The sequence below is a fragment of the Pteropus medius genome, unplaced genomic scaffold, assembly GCF_902729225.1.
Source record: "Pteropus medius unplaced genomic scaffold, Ma_sr-lr_union100, whole genome shotgun sequence".
In the NCBI taxonomy this organism is placed as follows: domain Eukaryota; kingdom Metazoa; phylum Chordata; class Mammalia; order Chiroptera; family Pteropodidae; genus Pteropus; species Pteropus medius.
Genome location: NW_024342644.1, coordinates 2,612,910 through 2,624,912, shown reverse-complemented (window position 1 = coordinate 2,624,912; position 12,003 = coordinate 2,612,910). Strand labels below are relative to the sequence as shown.

Below are 12,003 nucleotides of genomic sequence, written 5' to 3'. Positions count from 1 at the left end.
TAATTATGTTACTCCATGTCCCTTTTATAAGAAAGCCATTTCAACCTATTCTCTCATAGCGCCAAGTAAAATCTTGTCTCTCTAGGCAAGCTTGCATGAATACTTTTATTATATAAGTACCATATTCTTTCATGATATCCTCTTAGGTTTGGCTGCCGGGGCACTTAAAAGTATTGTTCAGTGCTCAGAAGTAACTACCAAGAGTACTGAAATATTATTTTACTCTCTTTTTCTAAATCAGTGTTTCTCAAATTCAGGTTGCAGAGCATCCGGAAGCTGCTTTCCTGCTTGTGCACACTGAAATAGTGATAGAGTTAATACCATCATACAGAAGATAATTTTTCTAACAGAAATAATGACACTCTTATCAGTAGACAATATATAATCACAAACAGCCCAGGTACACTTAAGAAAAAAAGCTGCCTACCTAAGCAGTATTCTGAGTTCTTCCACTAATATATCTATTTGCTACTCATTCATTCATTCATTCATTGGGTGACTGCTGGCACTTATTAATAGTCAAGTAACAGATAGTAGTTATTGGAGTTTCCAAAAAAATTAAGGTTAATGGAGCTTAATTTTTTTTTCCCCTATAAACTGGAATCTGCCATCCTCCAATTTGAGTGACAGCACACTTCATTGAAGTTCATGGAATACCCATGCTCCAGATGGAACCTGGTTTAAAAATCCCAGACCAAATTGGGTTTTGTTTTCTTTTGATGACTTATTTTAACTATTCTGCTTCCGTGTTCACTTTAAAATTCTAAATAGCCATAGACTTTTTTTTTTTTAACGGGCAGGAAAAGGCTATACACTTCTTTTGTTGTCTTCAATATCACCTAGAAAACCAGATTCGTGGGAGAACCCGTGTATTTAAAGATCTAGGAGAGACAGATATATTCTTATAAATCATAAAATACTTTAAAAATTTTCCATGCATCTCTTTTGTTACCTTCATAATGGTTACATCTGAAGCAATTAGTTGAAAAATTTCCTTAACACTCATTACGTTAGCTTATGTTACATATCAAGATATTCGAAAAATTAGTGGCCTTAAAGACCAAACTGTTATAGTTGTGAAAGCCCCTCCAGAAACAAGACTTGAAGTGCCTGACCCAGTAGAGGTAAGGAGACACGTCTTCGTTCATCTGCAGAGATCTTTTTGAAGTGCCTGAAGTTAAAGAATCCTTGGCTCATGGTTAAAGTTTGTATCCTCCTAGAAACTTGCAAGTTCCTTCCCCATCTCTTTTACTTAGCCCTAACTTTAAAAACATTTCAACAGTTCGATATGTATTGAGTGTCCAAAAAATCTAATTTTAATATAGCAGAGCATTTGGCTCAAGTATACGATGCTCTGTCCTTCTTGTACTTTCTTTTTTTCATAATTTATTATCTAGTTGTTTTGATTAATGTGAACCACTGGGGAATTTTATGTTGAATATTCTGGATATAGTCCCCGATATGAATAGAGGTATAAATGTTTTAAAGTAGCTCCCTAACTTAGCACATTTAAGAATTGATCATTTATATCATGATTACTTTTAAATAATCAAATGGCACTTTAGGTCAATTGAGAGACTAGGATATTGTAAGAAAGTAGGGGCATATTTTTGTGATTGGTTTCAGATATAGTTTGAATATATGCCTAGACTATAACTAACGGTAAAGAAATATAATAAGAATATGCGTAGAAAATAAAAAGAGAATGAAAAATACTTTGCAGAAAATAATGTATTAAGAGAACATAATTCACCTCCTCTATGGCAGGGGTCAGCAAACTTTTTTTTTTAAAGGGCCAGACAGTAAGTATTTTTGGCCTTGTGAGCCATACAGTCTCTGTTGGGACAATTCAGCTGGACAACTCTGCTATTATAGCATGGTAAAAAAAAAAAGAGAAAAAACACCCAGCCAGAGGCAATACATAAAAAATAAGAATAGGTGTGACTGTGCCAGTAAAACTTTATTTTCAAAGCCAGTTGGTGGACTTGAGTTGACTCTTGGGTTACAGTTTCCTGAGCCTTGCTCTAGAGGATGACAGTACATAGACTAATGTAAAAAAAGCAAAATGAACTATGAAAATTATCCTTTCCATTTTTAGATGAAAATTAGTATAGCTTTTATTTCTAAAAGAACTTTTGTTTTGACGTTTTCTCACTCTTTTCTCTTCATAGAGCCTACAAATACACTTGGCAAGTACCCAAGGACCCATTGAGGTTTACTTGTGTCCAGAAGAGACTGAAACACATAGTCCAATGAAAACAAACAACCAAGACCACAATGGGAATATCCCTAAACCCACTTCCAAAGGTAAATATTCTGCTTTTATCATTTGGAAACTATTTTAAAAATGAAAGTGACTAGAAGGATCCTGTATCAGAACCACAAGTCCAGGCAAGAAACAAAATCTTCTGTTACTATTGTTATTAAGGTAATATTTTTTTAAGGCATTCTGTCTGGTTTACAGAATAAAACAGTGACCTTAGGCTAATGACTGCTCTCTCCACTGATGGAGTCCCTCACACTTTCGCTATTGGCAGAAACCATTTCTTTACAGTGTTTGGAAAACTAACCAAAGTGGAGAGTAAAGCTGGGAGCCATCTGGGTGAATCATCAGCTACACTTGGCCACACACCTTTGCCTGATGCTACAGAGATCATTAGAGAGGGAAATGCAAAAAGTTTGGAGAGAAAGGCCTTCTATCAAAGAAATTTTGTCTTAATTCTCAGCACCCACCCCACCCCCCCATGTGATGGGGAGAGGATATGGGAGGAAATCCCCAGGAAAATAAATCTTCCTTCACTGTCCCTAGAGCAAAGAAAGCTCTTTGTAGTCTTTTTATTTTTTTCTAGTTTCAGACTGGGGATACCTATTTAGCTTTTTTTCTCTACTGTCTCTCAATACAGCAGCAAGAATAGGAGTGATTTAAGTGACTAGGTCCGATTTAATACTGAGCAGGAAAAAATAGTAGTTCCCCCAGAGGATGCCCCAAACCAAGGATCATATTGAACCGTCTACAGATGACCCTTGAACAGTGAGGTGGTTAAGGGCACCAACCCCCACACAGTCGAAAATCTGCCTAAAACTTTTGACTCCCCTAAAACTTAAGTTCTCTCAATATCTGAGGGGGATTGGTTCCAGGACCCCCTTGGACTCCAAACCACGGATCGAAGATGGTACAGAATTTATTGAAAAAAATCTGTGTATAAGTGGACCTGTACAGTTCAAACCTGTGTTGTTCAAGGGTCAACTGTATATACCGTTTTTTCTTATACATACAGAACTACAATAAAGTTTAATTTATAAATTAGGCACAGTAAGAGATTAATCACAATAATAAAGTAGAACAATTATAACAATATACTGTAATGAAAGTTATGTGAATGTGGTCTCTCTCTCTCTGAGAATATTGTACTGTACCCACCCTTCGTCTTATGATAATGTGAAATGATACAGTGCCTACATGATGAGATGAAGTGAGGCAAATGGTGTAGGCATTATGATGTAGTGTTAGGTACTATCAGTGTTACTTGAACACAAGCACTGAGATACCATGAAAGTCCATCTGATAGATAACCAAGACAGCTCCTACAGACCTAACGGGCAGGGGGCATCTACAATGTGGAGATGCTGGACAAAGGGATGATGCACGTTCTGGGCAGGATGGAGCAGGACAATACAAGATTTCATCACGCTACTCAGAATGGTGGCAATTTAAAACTTAGGAATTGTTTATTTCTGGAATTTTCCATTTAATATTTTCAGACCACAGTTGACTATGGTTAACAAACTGCAGAAAGCAAAGCTGCAGGTAAGGGGGTACTGCTGTACATCATATAGTAAAACAAAAGACCGTTTTTCCCCCATAGACATTCAAAGTGAATATGTTATATTTGTATTTTTAGAAGTATATTTAATAAGCTGGTTGTTCGTAAAAGGCTAAGTTAAATTAGTGAGTTACTACTGGGGAGCCAACTTTGCTGTGTGTATATTTTGTTTAGTTTTTCTTTAAACAATGACTAATTGATATCAGAGAGAAGTTTTTAAACTCGTTAGCCTCTCATCTTTGAGCTATTTGTTTTCTTGTTTGTCAACAGTAGATATTTTAAAAGATGAGTGAGTAGCCTAGAAAAAAGAAAGGATGCCAAGTCACTGCTAACAGTGCCTGTTAGCATAAGAAGTAGTCCATATCATAAGGCTGTCTAATTGTCGTTAGCAGAGAGTGAATGCTTTTATAACAGCAACATGTAAATTCTAACAAAAAAGTCATTTTGATTTTCTCCTAATTTGTTTTTGTGTTTCCATCCATTTTTTCAGACTTGGCTTCAACCATCTCAGGACATAGCGATTGCTCGATTTCTATGGCAAACCTTTCTCCTTTGGCCTCCCCAGCCAACCTTTTACAGCAGACTGAGGACCAAATTCCTTCCAACCTAGAAGGACCGTTTGTGAACTTACTGCCTCCCCTGCTCCAAGAAGACTATCTCCTAAGCCTTGGGGAGGAAGAAGGCATCAGTGATCTCTTTGATGCGTATGATTTGGAAAAACTCCCGCTGGTGGAAGACTTTATGTGTAGTTGATTATCCTTTGTGAACTCCCCTTATAAACCAATATTTTTTTACTATGGAACCAGAACATCTGTCATGCAGTGTTGTCCCTTCTTACCTTCTTCCTCCAAGATAGTATCATGAAGTAAACTACATACTTCAGAACAAAGCTGACATTTTAATGAATTTTTTTTAATTGTCTAAACGCACAGTTGCAGGCTCCCTTGGGAAAACCCTGCTTTGCCCCAGGCTCCAAAATCTCCTGGATGAGTCAGCAAGTGAGAAAATGTGCAATCAGGTGTCTCTCACCCGTACTTTTCCTCCCTCCCTCCTGGATTGGCTTGCTGTGCCTGACGGATGGGCTGTAGAATGGGGTCTGGCCACCTGGCCCACTGGAAAACAGCAATCTTCCTTAATAGCATTTCAAGCCGTGCCTTCTCCGCAGAATGCATGTCTTTGGGGTCTGCTAATATGGAATGGAACTGCAGGAACTGTAAACTTGAAGTCATGCAAAAGTACGAGATGGATTTCTTCAGCTCTTCTTAGGAATATTTAAATTACTGTCATAATTCAGTGTAAGCTATGGACCGTGTGTCCCACTAGGAGGTCAAGAGAACCTCCACAGCCTTTTGGATGAAGAACTTGTTTTCAAATACTTGTTGCAGATACAGAATAGTGAAGTTCTGCCACTCTCAGCTGTTGTGGATTTTCTTGTCTCCATAAACCACTCCCACTCCCCTGCCCCCAACGTATTTGTGAATTTAAAGTTGATTTGTAGCAAATGCCTACTTAGGAGTTCTTTGTGGATTGTTTTAGACTTTTTTTTTTTTTTAAGCTGCCATTTAAGCATTCCTGTGGCACCCATCACCATTTCATTTTAATTGTTTACTTTGAAGCGGTTTTTTCTAATTCAAATTATTTAAGCAGAGGTAGAGAACCTCTCTGATCAGAGCATCTAAACGTGTGTGATCTAAGGTTTAACAGCCTCTGCAAGAAGCGTTGCTACACCTGGCTTCCTTTCCTGGAGGGGGAGCTTGGAGCAAGTCGCTCCTGGAGCTCGCTGACATTGGTGGCCCATTTGAAAAGAGAACCAGGTCAGATGACATAGCAGTCCCAAGGAGCAGCAGGTATGGATCCCTCCATCCTTGGGCTTCCCGGGGCCCCGTGACCGGGGAAAGGGCTCTCTTACACTGCACTCAGGGAGACCACTTCTCAGGATGGGTTCAGATGGAGAGGCCTCTAGGGAGAAAGACATCCCATTGTGTGAGTAGCATTCTATCAGTGGCATTTACTTGAGCTGGTGAGAACAGGGAGCTCCCACTTTGTTGGGGGCTGCAATACCCCTGGCCAGAACCCTTTCCCCTTTCTCTATGAAAGACTAAGTTGGACCAAGGGAAGTGTGGACATAGAAAATGAAGCGATAGAATGCCAGGGTGTTTTCCCACTTTACTCTTCAGGAATGATGTCCCAAGTTGGAGGCTTTGTGTCAGCTGCAAATCCTACCAGCTATGTCCAAGAATGGCATTCCCATTGGCCGGGGTAGATGGACGTTTCCCGCTGGGAATGTGACATAGTACCTCAAATCCATTCCTTGGATGCTAGTGACCGCGGGAATGAGGGAGTCTTATAAAAAACAAACCTCAAAACGAACAGTGAAATTGAAATGCTGTGTGCCTGACACAGTGATAGGCACATAATAGGCACTCGATTCATGTGTGTGATTGAACTGAAATTATCCCTTAGGAAAAATATAAAACAAAAAACCACAAACGCCCCAGCCAGTTTACTCTAGGTAGATTTCCACAATATGCAAAGTGGTGGTGGGGTCAAAACCATGACACCAGCACTTTAAATGATTTGTGTAGGTATGTGTGGGTGTGTGTTTGGGAAGAAAAACAAAGGTGCAGATTACCCTCCTTTTTCTTCTGCCTCCATCCCTAGCCTCCTCCCTTCACACACACTGGACTTGGTACAAATATTGGTGTGGTCCGAGATGAAACATTGGGGTGGGGGAGGGAGGGAGCTTTGTGTCAAGTGCCTACTGGAAATGCACTGTGGGGTTTTTTCCTGTATGGGAAACCATTTATGCCAAGCTTTTCCCCATTTCCCATATTTATCTCATCTGGTTAGCTGCCTCTGCTTCCAGCTTTGTGTAATTCTCTTTGCCAGCTGCACAAAGCTGACTTTTTTCCAAAGTCTAAAGACTGAGCTCACCTGGCTAGGTTGTTGTGTGTTTTGTTGAATTTCTCGTTAAACTTTTTCGTATTGTAATGCATCGTATTTATTGTTTTAAAAATGAAAGGAATACTAATAAGTCTTAAAAGTTCCTTCATACATAAGATTTTTTCCAGTTAATGGGCTTAACTGGTGTACATTAATTAAAAGTTCATACTGTATTCTTCTGTTTGCATTAGTCATTTTCTTTTTGGCATACTGTCTGGCACACAAAGTGGGTTAGTACTACAGTACTTGTTTTACTTTAAGTCTAAGTATGCCAGTTTCCTGGTACCATTGAGTTGCTGCTATTAAAGCTCACACATGAAATGGCTAAAAGTTACAAGTGTGCGGATTATGACTGAGTGAGCCTTAGAAAATAAACTGTATAAAGGGCAACACATGAGCTGTCAAACAGTGTTAGTTGTGTGTTTATATGTACAGACTTGTGCATAGCAATTGTTTTATTTAAGTTGATACGTAGTCTACTCACATTTTCATTATCTAGCAATTTTGTACAAAGATAGCAATTAATTTGTAAACACTGCCAGAGTATTTTCTAGCTGGTTTGTAATTTTTTAAGAGTGTTATTTTGTTTTCATTTTTTGTTGTGGTTCTTGTTTTCATTTTTTTGTTGTAAGTGTAGATCTGTAAATAAAATTGCAGTATTTAAAGCTTTAGATTTCAGGAAAAAGAACTCAGCGTGTGCATGACAACTCGTGTGTATGAGAAGGGATTCGAAGGAAGATGCCTTGTAGAGTGAGTCAGGTGGCAATTGTCAGATTGTGAGAATTTCTTTTCCTATGGGGGTACATGATTTTGTCAAAAGGAAGTATTTCTCCCAAAACTGGGAGAAGGCAAACTACTAATCAGTTTAGCTTTGTGTTGTATGCTAGTTTAAAAAAGAAAATGTGTAATATAATGTAAAAAAAAAAAAAAAGCTTTTATGATGGATTTTGTAAATAGATTTGTTACAGGGTAACCTGTTCTCTAGCTGTGATCTTAGCACTTCAAATGGGTGTAATTTGAATAAATTTTGTATGGTAACGGATCAATAAAATGATTTTTTTTTTAAGAGTTCAGACTTGTGGATGAATTTTCTTACTATGGTCTTATGCTCCTATGTTAATTTCATTTTTAAAGACATACTTGAAAACAGGTTAAGCGAAAATTTGAACAAAAACTTTTAAAACATTGTATGCCTTACTCTTCTTTCAGGACTCTACAAATATTTGTAGAGCACCTGCGATGTGCTCCCCACTTTGGGAAGTACAGGAATTTTTCATGTCTCTGGCAATGTGCAGAGACCTTTCCCAGATATTGAAGAAGGATTTTTACCCTGAGAACGGGACGAGTCAAGTTTTATTCTTCATAAGGAGTATGAAGCCAATAAATTTATTTCTCAAGATTGGTAATTACCTCCCTCGTTCAATGTTCTGTATTTCTTGTATTGCCATCTATAGCAGATTAGGACTTTTTTGACTGCCATGTCACACTCTGAGTTCATATAAAAACTCCAGAATGTATATTGTACACACAAAGCACACAATCAATATAGAAGAGTATAAATTACCAAAAAAAACATTTCTGGCCCCTCAGTCTATTCACCCCAGAGATAACCACTATTTTCATTTTTCTTATGTGTATCTTCTTCCAGTCTGGTTGTTTTCTAGGCATATGTAAACACATGTGTGTTTTAACAAGTCGCACTTAATACATGCTGATATTTAGCTTTTTTTTAATAAATACATCTTGTACATCTTTCCATTTTTGTACTTACAGATCATGCTGACTCTTCAAAAGCTGCATAACGTTTTAGTGATTAAAATTTAATTTATTTACCTAAGTACTTTCCTTTTTAAGAGATTTTTATTTGTTTTGCTGTAAAGATAATATTTACTGAGTGCTTATATAATGCCAGTTACAATTTTTTATATAAAATACATAAAAAATGAACCATTAGTGACATTTAATATATATGTTAAATATGTTCAATGATATGTTAAGACTGCCACTCATCCCCATTAAGCAGTCACTCCCCACTGTCTTCTGTCCCTATGGATTTACCTATTCTGTAAATGGAATCATACAATATGTGACCTTTGGTGTCTGCCTTTTTTTATTTAGCATAATGTCCTCAAGGTTCATCCAAGTTATAGCATGTGCCAGTACTTCATTCCTTTTTATGCCTGAATAATATTCCATTGTGTTGATTATGCCACATTTTGTTCACCTATTCACCAGTTGATGGTCATTCTGATGTTAACATCTTTTGGCTATTGGGATGCCAGGTACTGTTATAAGTGCTTCATATGAGCGTTCTGTTTTTTCAAAGCATACATTACTAGCAAATATATATGTTATCTCTCCTCCTGCAAAATGTAAGCTCAGTGAGGAGAGGTACTTTGTATAGTTCACTGTCATACCCCCCATTCCTAGAATAGTGCCTGGTAAATAATAAGCACCTACTACATATTTGAACGAATTATTTTGTAGATGAGGGATCTGAGGTTTAAGAATGTTTTAAAAAATCTCCAAAGGCAACACAAATATAATGTGCTCAAAGTTTTCCCACCTGTGTTGTCATCTTCCACATTTTGTACATTGTACTGGAATTTTTTTGTTATATGTTTTTACATTTTTGCTTTAATCCTTAGTTCTGCCTAGAGTTCCATTTCCCCAGAGTTTCGGCACCTGATTTCTGTCATCCAGCTTAGCTATCTACCCAGGGATCTGCACTTTTGGTCAGCAGGTATTTTAAAGTCAAGGCAGTGATAAAAGCTGAATGAAGTGATAGAAAGATGTATTCCCTCTTCCATTGAGACATGTAGCCTTTACCAAGCAGGAGCGATTCTGATATGGGGTGATTTAGGGACCTGTGCATCTAGATACAGAAGTGCTTCTTGAAAAGGCACAGCTCAAATATAAACAAACAGATTCATTTTCTAGGATCTAGGGAGTTGGGGTGTCTCAATGAACATCTAAACTACAACCCTGATTTTATGAAGGAAAGTGAAAAGATTAAATGGTAGGCCATGCATTTGGGTATTAATAAGAATTCCTGCAATGGCTAATTAGAAAATCAGCCAGGAGTCAAATCAGAAGTTAAAAGAAGTAAATTCATAGCAAGAAGTTGAATGCAAAAGCAAGCTTTTTATTGTGCCCTGAAATCTTGGACTTGAAGACTGAAAGAAAAATAGGACAATTTATTAAATTATTCTGAATTGTTATTAACATTAGCAATTACTATTATGCTTTTTGTGTGTATGAAGAGTACTATTAAAAAGTTCTGGAGTTCCTGGGGTGTCTGGGAAGTGCTGTGGGAAACAAAGGACAAAGTCCCGCATTATCAGAGATGTGCCTGGGAAACAAGACTGGAAACTCCAGCAGTGCTTCTGTTGGGACTTTTTAGGAGTTGGGTATGTACCATATAACAGAATAGACAGATTTAGTTCATAGGGAAAGGGAAGATGTATGTGTTTTCTCTTTCCTACATCAACTTCAGTAGCTTCCTTCACACAAGTAAGGGACACGGAAACATGGGAATTAAAACAAAGGGAATTAAGATAAACAAACCAAAAACATTAATCAAGGCCTAGTTTTTCAATGCAGACAAAGCTATCAACTGGGAATGATCATAGAATCACAGAATTTGAGTTGGAGGGCAATTTCATATCCAACAAGGAGCTGTTTTCATCATGTGACAATTCGGTTATCACCTTTTTTTCCATTAAGAAAACAGTCTCCAGAGTCCTAGTCCAGCACTGTTTTTGCCATATCCATAAGGTCTCTTAGTGCCTCTTCTCAGCCATGCATATCAGAAAACTGCCTCTTTCCATTTCAGTCCTGGAACCACAGCTCGGTTGTCATGGTTAATTCATAATTTTGAATTAACTGAAGCTTCTGGAAGATGCCCGTAATATTGCTCACTAGCACTGTATTTCCTTCTACTCATCCACACCACATTTCATGGGTTCATACTATTCTTATCCTCTGTGCCTATGTTGTGCAAATAAATTGAGGAGATGGAAGCTCTTGGAAATATAACTTTGGAGGATTTCTGAATGATTCTTTTGTCCTTGGTCTTTGATAAAAACAGATATGCTCTATTTAAATAAAAGAACAATCAAATTGGCAGTAGCTTCTAAATAGGATGGTTCATTTCCCCCTTAAAAGACTCAGATTTCTCTTCCTATTACACACCACTTTTCAGCTTGGGAAGCCTTTAAGACCCTGAGTATCTTATCCCTGAATAGTCCTTAGCATAGTACAGGACTTTACAGCTTACAAATATTTTCATATCCCTTATCTCTTCATCTAAAGCCATTTATAACCGATGGCAACAGCTACAGAAGTAACTAATCAATCTAAACATGACAGTGGTATGTGGGCAGATGTAAACAGAGGAAGAAAAGCATTTGGCTGTAAGTCATACTCTGGAGACTCAAGGAGCAATTCCACAGGAGAGAAATGAAATAACATAAGTAAATAAAAATTAAATCAGGTCAACCAAGAGAGATTTTTTAAATGAGTTAGGGATAGGAATAGAGATTATGCTTAGAAATGGGAGGAGACAGAAGGAGCTTAAAAAGAGCCCAGTTTAATATTTAAAAATCACTTAATGTTATCCATGACATCAACAGGTTAAAGAAAAAAAAATCATATTATCATATCAATAAATGCAGAAAGGACATTTCACAAAATCACACCTCAGAAAACTAGAAACATTATAGTTAATAGTGAGAAACTAGATGTTCTCTCCCTAAAACTAAGAATAAGGCAAGAATGTTGCCTCTCTCTACTCCCAATCAACATTAAAAGTCCTGGCTAATGCAATAAGACAAGAAAAATAAACATATACTGATTGGGAAGGAAAAAATAAAACTGTCTTTGTTTGCAGATGACATGATTGTTTATGTAGAAAATTCCAAAGGATCTACAAAAAAATTGTATTGCAGGATATAAAGTTAGTACATAAACATTAATTGCATTTCTTTATATCTGAAATGAAAAATTTAAATTTGAAATTAAAAATATACCATTTCCATTAGTGCCAAAGAAAGGAAATACTTAGGTATAAATCTAACAGATATGTGTAAGATCTACATGAGGAAAACTACAAAACTCTGATGAGAGATACCAAAGATCTATATAAATGGAGAGCTATTCTATGTTCATGGATAAAAAGACTCAATATTGTTAAGATGTCAGTTCTTCCCAATTTGATCTATAAGTTCAAATCAAT

General features: G+C 37.1%; 1 protein-coding gene across 5 annotated transcripts in view; it reads left to right on the top strand.

Annotated features, from left to right (window-relative positions):
- The window catches only part of E2F3 (E2F transcription factor 3), a 70,725-nt gene extending 62,890 nt beyond the window's left edge, over positions 1–7,835 (top strand). For all 5 annotated transcript variants that reach the window (XM_039866457.1, XM_039866456.1, XM_039866460.1 and 2 more), the window contains exons 5-7: positions 1,010–1,124; positions 2,172–2,307; positions 4,315–7,835. In XM_039866457.1, the coding sequence (XP_039722391.1) occupies positions 1,010–1,124; positions 2,172–2,307; positions 4,315–4,577 (514 nt within the window). In that variant the 3' untranslated portion in view covers positions 4,578–7,835. The remainder of the gene's footprint in view (positions 1–1,009; positions 1,125–2,171; positions 2,308–4,314) is intronic.
- Positions 7,836–12,003: the final 4,168 nt, after the last annotated feature.